We start from the raw sequence: 21,588 nt of genomic DNA, 5'->3' as shown, positions 1-21,588 counted from the left end.
AATAAATAAATAAGACTACACTGGCCAGGCACGGTGGCTCATGCCTGTAATCCCAGCACTTTGGGAGGCCAAGGCAGGCAGATCCCTTGAGCCCAGAGGTTCAGGACCAGCCTGGGCAACATGGTGAAACCTCGTCTCTTCAAAAAATATTTAAAAATTAGCCAGGTGTGGTAGGATATATCTGTGGTCCCAGATACTCTAGAGGCTGAGTAAGAGAATCACCTGAGCCTGGGAAGTCGAGGATGCAGTGAGCCATGATTGCACCATTGCACTCTAGCCTTGACAACAGAGTAAGACCTGCCTCCAAAAAAAAAAAAAAAAAAAAAAAGAGACTCCGTTGTCTCCAGTTCTGAGGTGTGAAATGGCCTTTCTTTCCTAGGATGACATGCAACGCAGATAACAGTAGCCACTTTTAGTGCTGTTATTTTAAAGCATTAGAATGAAACCAGACTGTTTTATGTGTCTGTAAGGTAAGTCTGGGAACCTCTGACCACTAGCTCTCAATGTGGTTTAAGCTCACTGAAAATGTAGAATCTCGGGCCAGGTGTGGTGGCTCACGCCTGTAATCCCAACTCTTTGGGAGGCCGAGGCAGGCAGATCACGAGGTCAAGAGATCGAGGCAATCCTGGCCAACATGGTGAAACCCCATCTCTACTAAAAATATAAAAATTAGCCAGGCATGTTAGCAGATGCCTGTAGTCCCAGCTACTCAAGAGACTGAGGCAGAAGAATTGCTTGAACCCGGGAGGTGGAAGTTGCAGTGAGCTGAGATGGCACCGCTGCACTCCAGCCTAGCGACAGAGCAAGACTCGGTCTCAAAAAAAAGAAAAAAAAAAAAAGAAAGAAAATGTAGAATCTCATCTCCTCCACCCCAAACCTTGTGAGGCTGAACCTGCAGGTTAACCAGACTCTCAGGATCCTATGCACATAGACTGAGAAGCCCTGAGCAAGGGGACCCACACACCTCTTTTAATCCTGAGAGTTTTCCGATTCAAGGCCTCCCTCCCAGACTGATGGTAAGTGACTCACCTTCAAACCCATGTGGTGTGAAAACTCAGGAAAGAAGGCGAAAGGGCTGTGTTGTTCACAACCATCAGTGCCAGCCCAGAGGCTGAGTACCCCTCAGTGCCTTTCTAGTAGGGGGAAGCTGGCTTGGAGAGACAGGATTATTGCCACACTATGCCCTGGGACAGTCTTAAAAAAAAAAAAAAAAAGGGCAGGGGGGAGGCACTTTTTTAGTATGACTAAACTAGAATTCCAGAAGTGCAGTAAAGTTATTCCCTCAGGAGACTTTGCAATAGTTAAGAAATTATTTTTAAGGGTACTCTTTATGAAGCAAAGCAGAGCTGCCTGGTTAGGCAAATTCCAAAGCAATGCCAAAAACACTTGACCTAAACCCCATTTATGATTAGTAACACAGGGCTGGGCCAGCGAAGCTCTTCTATTCTTCTCAACTCTTCCTGTGCTACCTGCTTAGTGAACATATGGTTTTGCTCTTTATGGAAAGCTACGATTTAATTCCAAAAAATTAACACCATTACTTGTATCCTTTTCTGAAGGATGTGTGTCTCAGGCTGCACAATTCTGATTTTTAAATCCAAGGGCAGGACTTGGACAAAAGAGAAAGGCATTTGGGTAAATAAGAGGAATCAATCTATTCAAGAAAAAACAAAAAGGAACTACAGGCATTTCCGTGCCCAAAGATGTCTCACAAGGTGTCATCAGAGGGACTTGGCAGAAGCAGCTGACATTACACTTGGCATTTCCCAAAAACCAAGTTGCCTTGGGAATAAATCTCATTTTTAAAGAAGCTATCTGTCCTTCTGGGAACTAACTTGCTTCTGTTTGACTGAATTTAAAAAAATATATATGAGTCATAAGGAAATTCAGAGAAACAAAATTTTACTTTGTCCTGTATTACAGACACTTTCTGGGCAAGGAAAGTCACTGCCAGTAAGGCGCATGGCACCGCAGAAGGAGAATGGGCTCCTGCATGGTTCATTGTGGGAGCTGGGGCCCTTCTTTTCTTTTGAAGAACACAGGTTCATGGGTGAAAATTAATACAGGAGCTACACATAGTGAAAAAAATAATGAAACTACTAAAACAACCTTAAGATTTTAGTGGAAAACTCTGAAGTGAAAGAAAATGTTTTATTCATCTGCTTTTCAAGTTAGAAGGAGAAAACAGAAAAACTCTATTTAGTATGGAAAACAATTAAAAATAGACTCCAGTCCCATTCTCATTTAAATTAATGCAGAGAGAAGGGGGAGGGAAGGGGAGGGGAGGAAAACTATGAAGCAGGAGAGCACAGACTCGTCAAGAAAAGGATGATGTGAGCTCTGAACAAAATAATTAAACCTCCACTGTTACTGAAAATTCAGACGAATGAGCCCTTTCTACAAGTGGAAACAGCTTGAAAACCTTACATTTCACGCTACGAAGGACTTTTGTGAAGAGAAAGTGTATTTCTCTATGGAATTCCGAAAAGGAAAACTTGGGATTTTGAATCACCATCTGGAATTTTAAAGCAGAAGGTCAACATATGCAATGACTACCCCAAAGCACTTCTGCTTCACCCCACCTCAAGGCTTTTTTCTTGTTGTTTTTGTTTTTTGGTTTTTTTTTGAGACAGAGTTTCGCTCTTGTTGCCCAAGCTGGAGTGCAATGGCGTGATCTCCGTTCACCACAACCTCCATCTCCCATCAAGCAATTTTCCTGCCTCAGCCTCCCGAGTAGCTGAGATTACAGGCATGAACCACCATGCCCAGCTAATTTTTAGCAGAGACAGGGTTTCTCCATGTTGGTCAGGCTGGTCTCAAACTCCCAACCTCAGGTGATATGCCCACCTTGGCCTCCCAAAGTGCTGGGATTACAGGTGTGAACTACCATGCCCAGCCTCCGCTTTTCAGAGAAGCAGGAAAACCAACCAGAAGCAGTCAGAGACATTATAGAAAACAAACACAAAAACTCTAAGCAGAGCTGCCTAGAACCACATAGTATAAACGGCTGGCAAGAATGAAGACCAATGAGTCGTCAAGAAAAATTCAATAGTCTCTGTTTTCAAGGTTACAAAAATATGTTTTATATTCTAAAAAATGGTCTACACGATATGTTTTCTTTTTTAAAATTTGGTACTCCAAATTCTGCTCTCTAGAAATTTCATAATGTCAAAAAACGAAATCATTTCAGATACTATTTAAAAGAGGTATTATTGTACCTAGATTTTTGAAGCTAAACCTCTAATTACAATCAAGAGACACAAACTTTTTCCTTTCTTCTTCTTTTTTTTTTTTCCTGATGATACGATTTGCAGAAGACAACCATGAACACCCAAGGAGTGGAACTAACCCAGCTTACTTATTCAGACAGTTGACATCACCTCAAATCAGGGGCCTCTGTCTGCCGGGGTTTATTTTATGGCCCACAAGAGTGAGTGAACTGGGGCGAATGGCCTTGGGAAACAATGGGATTTGTGAATATTTATGTGAAATAACAGAATTTTTTACCCAGGTATCATGGAATAGCTACGCTGGTTCCAGTGGGCTGGGAGTGGGGCACGAGCCTCTCTTACCTCGATTGTGTTGCAAGAGCACAATAGTAGGGTTGACAATCGTTGTGGAGGGATAGGCGGAAGAAGGCTTGCTAACTGGTGGAAAGGCTTGGGAATCAGTTCCAACAAGGGAAGAAGAAACTTCATTTAGTAGAGGACTGGAATCCTGAAACAAACAAACAATGTAACTAACTGTAAATATAAAAAGCTAGCTTTAATGTTTTTTAAAAAGAAGAAATGTAAAGCTTTACGATCATCTTAATTATAAAAAGAAATGCAATCCATGAGACACGTCATATCATTAATTCCAGTTAGAAGTTTAAGCTGGAATGGTTATTCTCTTTGCTGGTATTAGTACAGGGCAGAGGAGAGAGGGAAGGTGAATGTTACTGCAAGTCTCAGCAACATCATTCATTATGTCCACCTGCTAACAGTTGTGGGTCAATCCAGTTACTGAAAAACCAAATTCAAATCAAAGTAGAATAACATGCAAAACTCATGCAATTCCAAATGCGATCCAAGAACAAGAGCTGGTTTAATTGGGAAAAAATCAGGGAAGTTTAGTACACTGTACAGAGAAATGCAAGACAACGTGAGGACAAGAAGACATTAATGTAAGAACAGGAAGGAGTTGAGAAGCAGTTTTTTCAGAAAGCTACTCTTAGCATCAGCTTCACTGAGCAATTTTCCTGGTGCTTGCTTCTGAGATTTGGATATTATCCTATCCTACTGTGACATTTTTTCATTCTAATATTAAAGTGACAAGATCCCTAAAGACTTGTGAGAATCCTGACCTTAAAAACTGAAGCATCTGCCAGAAATGCCAATAAAATCATTAATACTAACATTATAATCTGCATATTGGGGATAATGCCAGTCTTTTAAAACAAAGTAACACCCCAAAAGGTAGTAAGGATATTTAGACAGTTTTCTCCATATCTATACATTTCCATTTTTGAGTTTATAAACACTAGATTGAGGATGCTCTTCCTAAAAAGCTTTAAGAACAAGATTTTGATAGTTGCTCTTGAAGCAATAATTATCTTGAAGCAATAATCAGAGATCAACTCCTGTGAAAACACCCACAGGATGAGGGCCACCCCCTCACTCATACCTAGCCCAATACCCTGCAGATAGCAGGTGCTCAGTAAATGCCACGTGAATGACAGGTGGCATCTTCCAGCATTGGTGTGTCTGAGCAAATGTTTGTAGCAAGAAAACAAGTGCTTATCAAAAGAGGACGTGGGCATCAGCACCCAGGACAGCTCCCGACACATAGTAGGAGTGTCACAGCACTGCCTAGCGCAGTGTATCTCTTCTGAAAGTCCGCTAAACAGCTGCCACTGTTTAGTTATGAGGGGCAACTCAATTTCATGAATAAAACCTTTTCTCAAGACTTGAGAAGCACAGTATGATTTTATACAAAAGTGCCTCACCTCGATTCCTCTATTTAGAAAGTGGAAAATAATTACATTTTTCCTAATTTATCTCCAAAGTGATATAACGATGATAAATGACATATCATTAAAAACTCTCTGAATTCATCCAAGAAACGCAAAATATCAGGCATACAGCTCTTTAAAGTATAAATGTCTAATGTGATGTTTGGGTGGATCGTATGAACATTAAGCATTTTACAAATTTTACCTTGTGTCTTATTTCTGGAAAATCACAAAAACAGCTATTGACTAAAAGAGCTCAAGCCAATTAACACAACTTTTATTCTTCCTCCTTTCTCTCAAATAGCTACAGATGGAGCAGGCATCAGCTCACAACTCAGATACCATTCACAGAGGAGGAGGAGGAATCCAAGCAGTTTCCTTTTTCACCTCTGCTACCCAGGGCCAAGCCAGAAACTATCAGAGGTCCTTCTGGGAGGTCTACACCAGGCTGATTAGTCAGGTTTGAGAAATCGAGGACACTGTCCCAACTAATCTGCCCTGGTACACCTAAAACAAACTTGATATGAAAACCTAGGTCTACACAAATGATAAATTATAGGATGCACAATAAAACTGCTCAAAATGGTCTGGAGGACACTAAACGTAAGACTCACTTTACCCACTGCTCCAGGCAAACATAATCCGTGTCAAAAGGAAGATGCCTCAACTCCCCAAAACAAGAATGGCTTCTAAATTCTAAGTTCAGCTGAAGGTAGAGAGGAATAGATCAGGGAATAATCTAGAATTTTTCTCCAATGGAGCTACGCTGCAAAACTCAAAGCTAGAAGATATCCAAGCCCACAGGCCACGCTGGGCCTGGTCCTGACCTAACTACATTGCACAGCTCTAGAGATTTCGGAAGAGGGCCCAGCTCAGGACATAACAGTTCCCAGCTTTGATGTGCTTGATGCCTCATCATAATTTATCTAATAAGCCAAATAAAGTTTCCTTCCTGCTTTCTGCATGACTGGCTTTGACTTAACAAGCCATTTGGAACAGTTTTGCAGGCATACTTCTTTACACAAAGGTATGTCAGTAAACGCTTAGTTCCATCAGCCAATTGCATGACCCACTGGATGACTGTATCTCAAAATGTAGTGTGTGGACCCCAGCATCTGAAACCCCTGAGCACTTCTTACCAAGTGAGATTCCCAGGTTTTTCTCCAGACCCCTCAGTCAGAAATTCTAGGAGTATAACCTGGGGGAGACCATTTCAACAAGCCTCCCTGACCCTCAGATGAGCCCAAGTACACAAAGCTTGAGGAGTGACCTCCTACCCCAAAAAACCCTTTGAGAACAAGGCCCTAGCTCATGGTTGTACCCATGGTACTGAGCAGAATGCCTAGACCATGGCAGAAACTCAATGATGAATTGCTAACTAACCAGTTACTTGCTTTTGAGTGACTGGCCCTCATTTGTCAGGGCAAGTCCTCAGCAACATGGCTAACATTCACTATCCACCTTCTCTATGTCAACCCCTGTAACAGGAACTTTTACTACTCGATCCCACCGAACCCCACAGCCCTATGAGGAGATTCACGTATCCCCATGTTACAACTTGCACTGAAGTTATCAGATTCTCTCAATTCCCAGAGCTCCTAAAGGAAAAGGAGACCCAAGCACTTTGACAGCTTTTTCTCTAAAGCACTTGGGCTTTCCCGTGGCCACTGGTAACCCGTTTTGCCACAAAGTCTCCTGGGACCTCCTCCTCAGGGGCTCTAACAACTGCCTGCCTTTTGAGGTAAAAGTCCTAACATTTGTACAGGGCTTTCAGACCCACTTGCTCACTTAAACTCAACTCTCTCATTTAAAAAAAAAAAAAATCCTAGTTTCTGTCCTTTCTGTATACTACAGAGTTTATTTACTCACTAGGTCAGCGAGAGAGTAAGTCTTTTCCTCTCCAGATCTCCCCACTTCCTGGCAACTAGCACCCACCACACCTGCCGTTGCTTTTCCCGTAATTCTTCAGCTTGCCTCGGCTCTCCACGTGACCACCCGCCTGGCCTGTGAAAAGCATGGCCAGTCAACATCGAGGCCACAGGTAATGTCTTCTGAGGGAGAAAGACGTGTATTCCCAACAGGACAGAGCAGAGGGGGCACTGCAGAGATGGGGAACGGCCCCGAGACCCAGGGAAGACATACAGGAAGCATGCACGTGAGTGACAGGGGACACGGCTCCAGTCATCACGCAGGCACAGCGGCAGTCAGTGCTTTCCTCAGAACTCAGCGCTTCAGTGAGAGGGGGATGTGACTGCTGGGAGGAGACATTCAGGAAAGCTGTGGGGAAGGGAGTCCAGCAAGCTTACGGTACTCGAAACAGCTCCCGTGAGGTCAGGCTCCGAGACTCTGCGGAGGTCCTCCGGGGTGGGAGGGACCAGCGGAGGTGGTGGTGAGAAGGATGGTGGCGTCTGGCTAAGGGGGGCAAAGGAGCCAGAGGTGCGGGCTGGCTGGCTGTGGTGGGGCCACCTCTGTAGATGAGGGGGAATGAAATCATCTAGAGTCGGGAAGGTCAGAGGTGAGGCTGCAGAGGCGGTCGCTGGGATTGTGGGGACGCGGCCAAGAGGCCCCAGAGGTGCTGGCGATCTGGCCGTGCCTTCTTGCCCTCTGTCAGTGTTAACCAGGTAGAGAGGGACAACTATTACCTCCGGCTGGGCTGCACTGGAGGAAGTGGCATCCTGTGAAAATAAGGGGGTCGTTATGGAAAGGGGAAGGACATGAGGAAGGAATTCCAGATTTAAACAGTTGAGAGTGGGCATGCAGTGAGGTACTCTGAGAAACATTTAATCGGTGCCCTTTCCTCAGGGTACATGACACAGTCGGAGCTGGCCAGCTGGCCTTCTGACACTCCATGACACAGAGGGAACCCCATCCAACTCCACTTTTCATCCATCTATTTTTGAATCCTTTTAACACTTTATGAGGGAGGAAGGGAGAACAACAGAACAGGCAGGCAGGCGGTGTTTAACCCCACAACACTGCCATAGAGCCTAAAAGCTTGAGAGTAAATACAATTTCTTTGGCACCTTGTAAAAAGACATGAACAATGCATATCTCACCATGTTATTAGTCTCCGGATTCCACGCTCCAGCATACTTACACATTCACAGAAAAGAGAGACAGACAAAGAGAGTACTGTGCTGAGATGTGCAGACAGAAAAATTCGGGATTCAAGCCACAACAATATTAATGAGGAAAGGGAGGGTAGGGCAGCCCAGTGAACAATGAGCTGCTCTCATCAGTTTTGAAAGACAGTGGAGAAGACACACAAACATTCCTCATTTCTTGCCTTGGCTGGATAACTCGGCTGCAAAAGGTAAGATTCTTTGCTCTTCTGTTTTTCGGGATCAGAGATAACCTGGGGGCCTAGTACAGGTGGTCTCACATCTGGGAACGAAGGCCACGTCCCCAGGGAAGGACTCTCGCCACGGTTAACGGCATCTTTACCGATGTCAAAGAATAGCTTGGGAGGGTCAGGAGGAGGAGCAGGGGGTGGTTTTCCTGTGCCGGCTGTGCAGGAGACAGGGCTGGGAGCCGGTGCTCGGGTGCCTGCAGCCTCCGAGGGAGTGTCTTTGGCAGGGTCACGTGCAACACGAGAGGAGTTTTCTGACGCTGCCAGGCAAATGTTATTGGATAAACAAGGTACATATAAGCTGCTGACCTTTTTATTCCCAACTGCCTCATGACATGGGTTAGAGCTCACATTCTTATGATAAACTCTCCTGGTGGCTGCACAGTGCTGCTGGGGTTGGGATGAAGCACTGGGAAACGTGGAGTCCGAAAGCAAGGAACCAGGGCACACCACACCTTTGGGAGCCGATCCAGCTGCCAGGAGGACAGAGATGGGCTGGGGGTGTGAGGGGTTCTGTGGGCTGGGGGTGCCAAGTGGGACGTAAGGCTTTGGTGAGCTCATGTAGAGAGAATCCTTGTAGGTATTGTGGATGGTGGGGGACTGCCATGCAAAGCGGTCCTTTTTAGGAAGAGGAGGGTGTGGGGGAGAGGGAACCTTTAGCAATATTTTCAAGATATGTTATCAAACAGGGAAAAAAGAAAGAGGAGGGGAAATGGAAAGAAGGACGATCATTAGAAACAACAGCATTACATGATCTGAAGCAAAAACAATTCTTAACATGTTTTTCAGCAAATCCTTGGGTTAGTCTCCTCATAGTATCCACAATTCTCTCCGAGTGAAGGCAAAGACTGAATCCCACTCACCTGGAGAGGCAGGCCTGACTCTCCTTTGCATACAGGGAGGCTGAGCCCAGCCCATAGCAGGCCACATTCTACATTAATTTTGATACCAATCCTTGGCTGACTGCATCTTTATTAGATGCCCTGACCCAAGAAGGGCACCAAGTGAACTAAGCACCAGTGGGAGAAGCCCCAAAGCCCCCAACTCCCTCTTCAACCTCCTTCGCTCAAGATTTATCTTCATGCCTTTGGTTTTAAAAGTTTATGTTCACTGAAACTCTTTTGAGTGCCTTTCATTCTTTTCCTTAGGAAAAGAAGAATTGGAAGAACAGTCCTTATTTGTGTTCACAGGAGACAGATGTCCTGAGTCACTGAGATTTAGCACTCAATTCCATAAGCATAACAAATTAAAGCACCCTAAGAGAAGAATGCTAAGGATTTTTGAATATACATGTGTTCTTTTCTCAAAGGAAATAATTTGATGAAACTAATTATTAGAAAGAAGACAAGCATGAGATTAAAAGCACACAGTCTCTCATTTTTGATGCACACAAAAAGGGGACTAGGCAATGAAGGAGTTAATTGGTCTACCGGATTGGACTGTGCCTAGTTTATCAAAATCCAGCCCCATCCCCATCTCACCCAGCCCACTACCACACAAAGGGGATCAGTCCTAGAGGTAAATGATCAGCCTCGGACTCACAGCCTAAGCCCAAAGCTCTGGCTACAAGCCCAGAGGTACACACAGCATTCCCTCGCTTCTCAACACTGCTCCTCCTTGGGTCTCAGTGGAACAGAGGGTCGGGAAATGGAGTGACCTTCCAGTCAGATTCTCACATCAATGACAGTCATTGCCAATCTGCAGCTCAACTGAGAATTAGACTATACGATAAGGAAACTTCATTTTGCTAGATTTTCTTGAGTGGCTCTTTTTCTTAAAGATATCCCAGTTCTAGAAGAATACCAGAACTTTCCTCCAAACTGTACAAGTGAACGATGTTAGAGTTTGGTCAACATCAAGTGAATTTTGACCAAAAATGGGGAGGGTACAAGAATGTGGGTCTATTTGGAATTTATTTATTGTTATTTATTTATTTATTTTGAGACAGAGTCTTGCTCTGTCACCCAGGCTGGAGTGCAGTGGCGCAATCTCAGCTCACTGCAACCTCCGCCTCCCTGGTTCAAGTGATTCTCCTACCTCAGCCTCCCAAGCAGCTAGGACTACAGGCGCACACCATCATGTCCAGCTAATTTTTTTTATTTTTAGTAGAGACGCGGTTTCACCATATTGGCCAGGCTGGTCTCAAACTCCTGGCCTTGTGATCCACCCTCCTCAACCTTCTAAAGTGCTAGGATTACAGGCGTGAGCCAATGCGCCTAGCTAGTTTTATTTTATTCTTATATTTGTGGCACACGGGTGACAAGAAGAAAGAATCTTAGAAAGAGCAAATAGGTAAAAAATATTTTAAAGTTTTATGGGTTGGGTACTGTGGCTTAAGTTTGTAATCCCAGCACTTTGGAAGACCAAGGCAGAAGGATCGCTTGAGCTCAGGAGTCTGAGACGAGCCTGGGCAATATAGCAAGACTCTGTCTCTACAAAAAAATTTAAAAAGAAATAGCCAGGCATGGTAGTACACACCTGCAGCCCCAGATACTAAGGAGGCTGATGTGGGAGAATTGCTTGAGCCCAGAGGTCAAGGCTGCAGTGAGCTGTGATGGCACCTCTGCACTCTAGCCTAGGTGACAGAGCAAGACTCTGTCTCCAAAAAAAAAAAAAAAAAAAAAAAGTTTTATGAGTCCAGATTAGAACATCAACCCAGAAACAGTAAATAACCTATTCCTTAAACTCAGTTTTCAAGGTACAAATAAGGTAATTGGAGAAGCAGCTCATTTGGATATCATTGGTTAATTCAATGCCTAGCCTTTCACAGGGCACCCATGACAGTGCCAGCGGATATGTACCAGACAAAAAAGCTAAAATGAACAGCCCCTCTCTAGCAGTCAGCAACAGCAAAAGCTTTCAGGTGAACTCATTTGGTTTCAGTGAGCATGTTTACAGACTAAAGGATTCTATAAACAAATCACTTGGGCTAGCACGCACCAAAGGGACTGCTAGGCACGCTGATAATGGCTATAGGGAGGTAAGCAAAAGATCATTTTGATTTGAGCTCAGATTTACTCTTACTGTCAGCTCAAATGTCCCATATGTGATTTCTTCTTGTCCAAAGATAGAAATCAGTTTCAGTGAGTTTCTAACTTATTTCAGCTATTGCCATATATAGTGCCAGGGATGCATTACATCAGCCATGAGCCTTTCCACAGCTTTGACCCTGTAGAGAGGACACTTCCCCAGAGGATCAGCAGTGCACTCAGATCCAAAGGTCTCCTGCCCTGGGGCTTCTTTTAGTCCTAAAGAATTTTTTTGTATTGTAAACACAATACAACACACAGGCAGGAACTACACAGGCAATTTGCATTCTGCCCAGTTGAGAGAAAGGAGTAGTAGTCCAGTTGACTACAAATGAAATTCTATGTATCTTTTTAGAAGGCGGGTCAGTGAAAATATGAGGCTTCTGGAATAAGCTGGTATGTTTATAGTTTATACATTTCTATCAACTACTAATTCCCTTGTATAAGCCAGTGCATACTTACAGCTCTGGCAATGACTACACAGACAAGAAGTCATGTTTCCAATGTGTGACCTAAAGGTTCCTGAAATTTGGATGCCTGGTGTTACACTGAATATGCAGGGTAAAACCTCTTTATCAGCAATTTACCAGGTTCCCTTAAAGGGAACCCCAGTAAAAAGAAAATTATTGGATGGTAACAGATAAGAAAACACACATTGTAAAAGACATTATAGGGTGTTCACCCTTATAAACTGAGGGCAGTATTTCATACAGTGATCTGAACACAACAGAGATGCTCAATAAAGCTGTGTTAAATAAATGTATTTTAAAAGAAGTTGTATTTATTTCACATGCTTTTAAAATTATCTTTTCAAAAAAGCTGTTTCAGAAGTCAAAAAGAATTACTGAGTTACCCTTTGAACTAAGTCACTGACGACATGCTTCTACATTTGGTCTGAATTAATCAGCACTGTTTCTTAATCTGCACAGAGCTGATGGTACCCATGAGATGGCTGAAAAGGAAGTGTATCTGCCACAGGCAGCACATTTATACACTGCAAAAGGGTTTAGGAATGGGAAAACCATGGCAAGTCATTTACCGGACAAGTGACCTCCCCAGTCCCTGTGTCTAAAGAGGACTTCAGAAAGCCAGGCTCTTTCATAGCTCCTGGTTCTAACCAGTGACCCTGGATGCATATGGTCGTACCTAGGGAGGAAAGTCATGGCAGGTGGTAGAAAGGCTACATGTGTTTATTGCTAAATGTGTTTGTTGCCTAAGGCAGACAATTAAGCAACCAATTCCATGCTGGGGAAGACAGACATCTGTAAAGAGAGAGAAAACCATCTCTGATTCAGCTTCATTTCAGCAGCAAGTGCAATTTTACATCCTCAGAAGCAGGAACCAGAGGATAATTGGAGAAGTGGGGTGGAAACTAAGAAGAACCTACAGAATTTCCAGACTTCTCGTGAGTTCTGCGAACACCTTCACAGAAGGAAGGCACAGGGAAATAGACCACACAAGGAACACATTTCTGCAATCGTTTTTGAGCAGCACAGCTTCCTTTAAGAGAAAGGACTAGGCTAGATGTGATGTCCCACACCTAAAATCCCAACACTTTGGGAAGCCAAGGTGGGAGAATCGTTTGAGGCCAGCTATTAGAGGCCTCAGTGAGCTATGAGGACACCATTGCACTCTGGCCTGGACAACAGATAGAGACCCTGTCTTAAAAAAGGAGAGATGCAGAAAGAGAAAGAAAGGACGGGGGGCGGGGGAGGGATGGAGAAGAGGGGAGGGGAGAGGAGGGGAGAGAAAGGAGTAGTAGTCCATCCCACAGATGTGGCTCCTGTATGTAAAAACGTTCGTCGCAGGTCACCTAAATTAAAACATGGTGTATTCCCTTCATCAAAATGACAAAGTAACAAGAGAAGAGGGAAGGAAGAAAGATCAGGAAAGCCACCTAGGGGGGAAGGACTTAAGCAAAGGTATCCTTACTCCAATTTGTACAGCTGTGGGGGATCTTCTTCTGTAGGATAGAGCTGGGCTGCACTGACATTTTGCCTGTTCCTGGGCTGCTGGACTTAGGGCCTGGCCACAGCTACCTGATCTGAATCTAAGGATACTGTCGCTGGAGTTCTTATAGCCCCATCTCCAGAAAACAACTGAAATAAACACAAGATACATTCTTCTCTTGAATATTACACTCTAAATAATTTTTTTTTAGACATCTCAGACCTTTTTCCTACGTATTCAAGGCTAAATGAATTCCCTCTTTCAGAACACTTCTACATACATAACAAACCTAGAAAGCCTCGGGGCCTATTTTCCAACACCCTGGTACAGATCAGCTTCATTCCATGCCTCTGCTCCCCTTGACCCCAACATACCCCTAGCTTGGCCCTTGCAGAGCTTATCCGGAGTTGTCCAAAAGCTTGAAACCTATTCCATTATCCAGTTGGGAAGGCAGGAAGTCACCGGCCTAAGAGACTCAAGAACAGGTACTGCTCCACCAGTCCCGACCCTCCCCTTGGGCACACGCCTACCTGGGACTTGTCGGAAGGTAGGTTGGGATGCACACTTCTGTAGCCCTTGGCAGCGAGTGAAGAAGGCTGGGCATTTCCATTGGCATCAGCATTGGAAGAAGGCCTCCACTCATCTGAGAAACAGGAAGGAAAAAACCTCTCACTTACAGGGAATAACTCCCTGGTTCCCCTTTAACTCAGGGGTCCTTGGTAGAAAGCCAGGATGGTAAGAATGCAAGAGAAACCATACCTGCAGACGAAGGCTCTGGCTCCAGCCCTACATGTGGTACAGAAAGGATAAAAGCAAGAAAAGGGGAAAAACAGAAATGGTTACATTTGCAGGAAACAAGCATGAACTGCATAGAAGGATGAAAATCCAGCACCCCGTTGTCTGACACAAAATGCCCTCAGTCACGATGGCCTAATTACCATAGGAACCCACTCAAAACCATGATGTGCTCACAGGCACTGACCTTTGAAAACACAAGGCTCACATTCACAGGGATGAAGAAACAATTGTTACTTGACATTCTTGTTTTACAGACAAAAAGGCAACAGAATTCTCTACTGGCTAGTCCCTACTCACTGACTCTCATTCCCCTTCCTCCAGCCTGCTGTGGGCTCAGAATGACCGCTCCCAACTAACAGGCCCAGGAGAGACAGAAGTGTTAAAACACACTTTCCAGGGATGTTGGTACTGGGCTAAGGGGCAGAACATGACTTAAGCCAAGAGGTATCTGCTGTGATAAAGACTTTTTTTTCTTCCTGTCTGCTTTTCTTCTTTCCATTAAATGAGCCACATAAACATTTCAAAATCTAATCACCCTTCCTGAGTATTCATCACATTATAAAGCATCCTTGTCTCCCTTCAGCCTTCCCAGCCACTGTCTGATGCATTTCAGAGATACTAAACCTCTCCTAGTTTGATCCAGATATTAGGCAGCAGAGTGCAGTGCTTACCAGCCCAACCGGGACAACAGCTCGGCCTCAATTCAAATCCTGGGTCTACCACCTAAGGGTTCTATGACCCTGGGCAAGTTATAAGCCTCAGTTTGCCCATCTGAAAAATGGAGATAACAATATGCCTGTTTTATAAGTGTTGTTAATAAGAACATATATGCATGTGAAAGGCCTGCCTGGCGAAGCTCAGTAAATATTTGCTATTTATCATCATCTTCTGTATCATCTCGTGTCTCTATTCTCTATCCTTGATCTAACCTAGAGGTCCACAGACTTTTTCTTTAGAGGGCCAGATAGTAAATATTTTAGGTTTTATGAGCCATATGGTCTCAGATGCAAGTACTCAGCTCTGCTTTTGTAGGACAAAGGCAGCCACAGATGATATGTAAATGAATGAGCATGGATGTGTTCCAATAAACCTTTATTTATAGACACTAAAATCTGAATTTCATATAATTTTCATGTGGCATACAATACCATTCTTCTTTTGATTTTTCTTTAAACCATTAAAAAATGTAAAAGCCATTCTTAGCTCGAGGGTTGTACAAAAAAAGGCACAGGCCAGATTTCACTCACAGCCTCGGTTTGCCAATCCCTAATCTGGTCAAGCCTTAACCCCTTCTCCCTGGCTGCCTCCTCTTGCCTCACCATGTAGAGAAAGAGGAACTAATACCACAGTCTCATTGCCCAAGCCTCCAATTCAGTGTGGGTTCCTCCAGGGCTGGACGTGGGCTTTCCAGATGCCAAGTTGAGATTTACAGACATTTACTCAACATCTCTCTAAGTGCCACTGTGAGTCACTGCTACACCCATGTAGTTTGAGTTCAGTGTACACAACAACTCTGTGAAGTCGGTAATCACTGTCCTTCATGGATGTGGAAACAGAGAGGCCACCTGACTTGCCCAAAGTCACACAGCCAGGAAGTGACAAAGCAGTCGGTCCAAGTCTCCAGAATCCAAACATATCACCGCCGCCAGCCACCAGCCTCACTATCAGCCATGAAATGGATGCTAGGCTTCAGAGAGTTGGTGGGGGCCAAAAAGAAAAAGCAAGGCAGGGTAAAGGTTCTGAGTGATGTTAAATTTCACTTTCTCATCTATAAAATATAATCCTTACCCCATACTCCTCACAGGGAGTATAATTCTCTGATTCTCTCCAATTGAAGAACTGGAGAATCTTTAAGAATAAAAAGATCAAGTACATGAAAGTACCTCCGAGTACTTTGCATCCCACCGGATCCCTAGCCCAGAGCTCCCCTTACACCTGGCAGGCCAGGGATGTAATGGAATGTTAGCAAACAGGGATGTAATGGAAAGCTGAGATGTGAACTGTTCTTCCAAACCTCCAGGTATCATGAAGGGACCATCATTGTGACATCAGATTGCCTAGTTTCAGCCCTGAGTCTCTATCTTGCTAACTGTACATACTGCAACAAATGACCTGGCCGCACCTGTGAAATGGAGTTAATATCTACCTCTTTGAATCATAAGCACTAAATGAAAGTATCTGGCATAAAGCATGTGCTTTGCAAAATCAGAATTCAGAGCATAAGGGGAAAAAAACCCATGGACAAAAATGAGCATTGTTGATCTCTGCCATGTGATTAAATAGCTTTAAGATCCTTAGGGATAGATCCACTTTTTCTTCTCATTCCAAGTCTTTAAAACTATTCTCCTTACCCTACCCCAAAAAGGCAGTTCCCAGGACCTCTTAAATGTTCCTCTCTTTTTTGTTAAAGGACAGCTGTATTTCTGACATCTTGTCATCCTTCATCTATTACCTCATCTTCTGAACCTGGAAGGTTGGTAGCAGCCTGGGGCCATTTGTGCCTGCATGCAGCAGTATGAAATTTTGCACACATAATCATCCATTATTAACTCCTGATTGAAGAGAGTGTCAAAATGCTTCTTTCAATAAACGTTACCTTAGAGCTCCCAAGGTTGGGAGAGTGCCTTGGAAAGTTGGATCCTAGAGAGCTTTTGCAGTCCCGAGAGACCTACCCTTTCCGCAAGAAGCATAATTTACTTGGCCTTATCTTTTCCTCCAGCTGTTTTTTATTTGCAATCTTTTCTGGCCTGTGGCTGTAGCCTCCTGATATTTTATTTTATCTCAATCTATGCTCATTTCATTTTGACCTATTCTAAAGTCTTCTGCTGATCAGTTCTTCTTGGGATCTTAAGATAATTTTCATTGAGTCATCTTGATGTGTTCTCATAAGAGTATTCAAGAGGTAGATGACAGGTGTTATAGTAAGTCTAAGGGTGTTCCAAATCTTATTTGTGTTTATTTTGCATTCATGCTGTACAGTAGAGAATTTAACTTTATCCAAAAAGAGGTCTGGCCTTTGCCCTCAGGTTCTGGGATGTAATCCCTGGGCTCTTGGAAAGTCATGCCTGATAGGAGTGACTTTGTTTATCTGGGGCTTTGAGTCCACCAGTTATGTGACTTGGGATGGGGGCTTTGAGCCAGCAGGAGCTTAACAGATTAGGAAGTTGGCCTGGAGACTGAGATGCCTATGTAACGGAGCCACGGTACAAAGGCTCGGGTACATTTCCTGATTGACGATGCTCTGAGAACACTGTCACACATCAGTGCTGGGAAATAACATGTCCTGCCTCTATGCAGTGAGGGCAACAGAAACTCTGCATTTGGTACCTCTCCCAGACTCCACCCTATATGCATCTTCTCTGTATCCTTTCCCTGTAATAAACCATAACGCTGCGTGTAGCAGCTTTCAATAAGTTACGTGAGTCCCTCTAGTGTTTTAGCAAACCTGAGAGTGGTTTTGGGAATCCCCTGAACTTGCACTTGGTGTCAGAAGGAAGGGTGAACTCTTGTGAGGACTTCTCCCTCCAACTTCTCAGCTGGCCCTAATTCTCACACGTGTACTCATCAAAAAGACTCTCATTTAATGAAAGATGGGGTACCTTTAACTGCTTCAATGGTAACCTTCTTATGGTACCTTTTTGCTATTGCCGTTTCTGGAGAGCAAATGTGAGGGTCAAACCAGAGGAAATAATTTGACCACAGGTCTAAGACTCTTTACGTCCAAAGCTAACTTTGCACTCAAGAATCAGGCAATAAGGACTGGAGACAACTGGTACAGAATTAACAAAATATAAGGGCTTAACTGACCTTGGCATCTGAGTCAGAACACAGGAATTGATGTATCAAGCCACAAGATCTTTAGACTATACCAGACAAGAAGCTTCGTATCACACCCACCACCAGCTCAGGCTCCCTGTCTGGAGTGAAAACATCCTGACATGGGACATGATCAAGTCACTTTTGAACCAACATCGCCAATGCTCAGGCCTGGTGTGGCAATGAGGTCAGCAGGCAGGGATAAGGTGATGAGGCTTCTTCGAGGGGAAGGGAGTCAGTACTAAGATTACTGCCATTCCTTTCAGATTGTTCTGATCCAAAAACCAAGGTCCACAATCAGAGATGAGGCGGCTGATCAGGAAGCTGTGGTCAGGGATCTTGAGTTAAGCCACCACTTGAACGGAGGAGTCTGGAGAATGAGTGTTAACTGGGTAGTTTCAAGGGCTCTATCTGTCACTCCACCCCTGAGAATGTCTCCATTCTGTCAAAGTTCATGTGGATGCAGATGGCTTCCAAATCCATGCACTGGACTCCAAATTTCCAAATTCCCATTAGAAACATTTTCCTAGAAGTCATTCCCTTGCCAAGAAACTCAACATGTCAAAAAATGGAATTCAACATTCTTTTCATCACTCTTCACAAATCCCCCCCATCTCCATTAGTGACACAATTACTCTCCTAGCCAACCAGGGAAGACATCTCCTGGAGTCTTGCCTCTCTGTGGTCCTTAAATACACCACGAGGAGCCCTGGTCATTTCATTCTCCAAAAGACACTTTTACCCTCAGCCTCTTCTCTTCATTCCCTTTGCCACCATGCTAGGATCAGGCCCTCATGGCTTCAAACTGAAATTATGCTTAACAAGCCTCTTGACCTGCAGGAACTAGAATGGTTATTCTTAAAGGGTACTTACTTTGGGCCTGTGCTAAATGCTTGACATGAAAGAGTTCATTTAACCTCCCAAAGTGCTAGAATTATAGCTCACGCCTGTAATCCCAGCACTTTGGGAGGCAGAGGCAGGTGGATCATGAGGTCATGAGGTCAAGAGTTCGAGACCAGCCTGACCCACACAGTGAAACTCTGTCTCTACTAAATATACAAAAAAAAAAATTAGCTGGGCATGGTGGCAGGCACCTGTAGTCCCAGTCATGTAGGGACTGGAGCTTCCAGCCCAGGCAAATAGTCAGCAACCTGGACACCTATAGGCATTGAAGAAGGTGGCAAATGAGGAGCAAGTCAGAGAGAAAGCAGACAGAGCAGCTGGGGGACAAAGGCTGTCCCTAGAGAGAAGGGAGGGTGCCAGATGCCATCTAACATTAGCTGTCTGCAAAGGCATTGAGAGTAGGAAGCAATCCTTGGCAAGAGCCATCCACTGCCTCACCCTTAGGCTCCCCATCCAGACTAGGCATGGCTGTCTGCAAATACTGCTGAAAACTGTTTTTATGAAGCCAGGGAAGGCCCAGGAGCTCCCAGGCCCCAAGATAGGACAATAGACTGGTATGGGCCAGCAAGTTGTCATCTTGAGGTTCAAGTGGACACTGCCAGAGTCAAGAACCAGCAGGATGCTAGCCAACGGGTAGCATGGTAAGGGGACAAGATTCCCATTCCTCAACTGTCTACACTCACATCCTCACTTCTTGTTTTTCTTTTTGAAAAAGCATCTTGCTCTGTCTTCCAGGCTGGAGTGCAGTGGCATGATCTTACTTCAAGCGATTCTCCTGCCTCAGCCTCCCGAGTAGCTGGGATTACAGGTGTGCATCACCATGCTTCGCTGATTTTTGTATTTTTAGTAAAGACGCGGTTTCATCATGTTGGTCAGGCTGGTCTCGAAACTCTGGTATCAAGTGATCCGCCCACCTCGGCCTCCCAAAATGCTGGGATTATAGGCATGAGCCACCATGCCTGGCCCACTCACATCCTCTTTTAAGCCCACTCCCGAGCATTAGCTCATTCTAGCCTGCTTTGTACCCTTAATGAGCATGTGGAGTTTTTTCTGTTTCCTCTTCTCAACCCAGCTTGTTCCTTTTCATCCAAACCGCCCTGCTGTACCATCTTAAATTTATCCCCAATCAAAGGGATTCCATGTGTGTCGGGCTAATTTCCAAACTTCCTAAGGTCAAGAGCATTCTGGACCTAGAAAGGCTTGGAAAGCATCTGACCCAAGACCCTCATACTTGATATAGGCTCAAAGTCACTAGGACTTACCCACAGCCTAAAAGCAAGGTGGCTGGCTGCAGGTCCACACCTGACTCATGCTGCAATAACGTACTGCCTTTTGCCCTCACCAAATGCACCTAGAATTGTTCTATTTTCCTCCTTTCTCATCACAATCCCAAGTAACTCGCTTAGCACCTGGCACACAGATAATGCTGAATGAATGCATGCTCATTTGGATTTGATGATCTCCATTCACAAAGATGAACTTACTGTAAGGTGTGAATGACTGATAGCTATCCCTTAATTCTCCCGAGCACAGTATTTGCATTTTAAAACAATGAGGTTATGGTTTGGTGAAACAGATTTGGTAACGTTTCTTTTCACCTAATTAGTTGGTAGAAATTTGTAAGACACAAACCTATTTTGGGATAAGACAGTGTTTCCAACAGTGCCTCAAATCCATATACAGGGCAGGGCTTGGTGGTTCACCCCTGTAATCCCAGCACTTTGCAAGGCTGAGACAGGTGAATCACTCGAGCCTACGAGTTCAAGACCAGCCTGGGGAACATGGCAAAACTCTGTCTCTACAAAAAATACAAAAACTAGCCAAGTGTGGTGACGTGCACCTCAGTACTTGGGAGGCTGAGGTGGGAGGACAGATTGAGCCCAGGAGGTCAAAGCTGCAGTGGGCCATGATTGCATCACTGTACTCCAGCCTGGGCAAGAGACTGAGATCATGTCAAAAAAAAAATTAAAAAAAAATCCACATGGTACTAGGAGGCACTGGTACAGGCGTGCACTTGGTGGACATATTTGTGTTCTGCGTCAATGCCATACTGTAACCACTAGAGGGAGCTCCAGGCTCCCTCTCCATTTGCGATCAGAGGATGGGACAGGCGGTTTGTAAGGTCATTTGACTGGGCCAAGGGACTGCACATAAGGCCTTTCTCTTTGCATCATCCCTTAGGGACTCTCTCTTTTTCTCCAAACGCTCTCTAGCTTGGGAGCTGGGTCTTCCCAGTTAGGCTTAGAGAGGCTGGATGAAGTTAGCCCTAGAATAAAACAACTTTGCCTTCTCTCCTCACCCCCACCTTTCTGAGAGCAGAAAAGCAAATTGCAGCGGGTCAGAAGTCAGGGCTGGGCTCAGGAATACAGGACCAAGAAGCTACTCTGTCGACTTTTAAGGCTGTGGGCTGCTCGGGCCTCCCTCAGACTAAGGATGAAGAAGCCCTCACAGGGACCAACATCACTAGAAAGGGGTTTGTGCTCAAACCCTAGCCTGGCCTCATCTGCCAGCAGGTGTCCCAACACCTGTTATGGGCGGCTGGACAGGATGAAAGTCAGTTTCCAGAATGCTAGGTCTGGCCATTTCCATCCTACACATCATGTCTATCTTATCACAACACACCACTCCTGCTGCACTAGAGGGGTTTGTGCACCCTACTGCCCTTCCTCTCTGGTCCCAAGGGAGTGGTCCTTCCCTCCATTCAACTGCTCCCTCCAATTCCTTCAAGAAAGCAAGCTCACACCCCTACA

At 44.6% G+C, this 21,588-nt stretch overlaps 1 protein-coding gene and 1 long non-coding RNA gene across 3 annotated transcripts in view; one reads left to right on the top strand and one right to left on the bottom strand.

Moving 5' to 3' along the window:
• Positions 1–21,588, bottom strand: part of SORBS1 (sorbin and SH3 domain containing 1) — a 253,216-nt gene that overhangs the window by 98,952 nt on the left and 132,676 nt on the right. Inside the window, exons 5-7 of the mRNA XM_037734708.1 lie at positions 14,081–14,107; positions 13,852–13,964; positions 3,573–3,717 (exon numbers count right to left, since the gene is read on the bottom strand). Of these exons, the coding sequence (XP_037590636.1) occupies positions 3,573–3,717; positions 13,852–13,964; positions 14,081–14,107 (285 nt within the window). The remainder of the gene's footprint in view (positions 1–3,572; positions 3,718–13,851; positions 13,965–14,080; positions 14,108–21,588) is intronic.
• LOC108295715 lies at positions 7,666–13,509 on the top strand. 2 transcript variants are annotated; one of them, XR_001821558.2, is made up of 3 exons: positions 7,666–8,306; positions 12,590–12,776; positions 13,341–13,509. It is a non-coding gene; the product is annotated as an uncharacterized LOC108295715 (long non-coding RNA). The 2 variants fall into 2 exon arrangements; XR_005198242.1 differs by having other exon boundaries at positions 7,668–8,306; positions 12,594–12,776.

Source organism: Cebus imitator, unplaced genomic scaffold, assembly GCF_001604975.1.
Source record: "Cebus imitator isolate Cc_AM_T3 unplaced genomic scaffold, Cebus_imitator-1.0 Scaffold656, whole genome shotgun sequence".
Classification (NCBI taxonomy): domain Eukaryota; kingdom Metazoa; phylum Chordata; class Mammalia; order Primates; family Cebidae; genus Cebus; species Cebus imitator.
The sequence above is the reverse complement of the archived record's forward strand: the minus strand, read 5'-3'. Positions and strand labels throughout refer to the sequence as shown.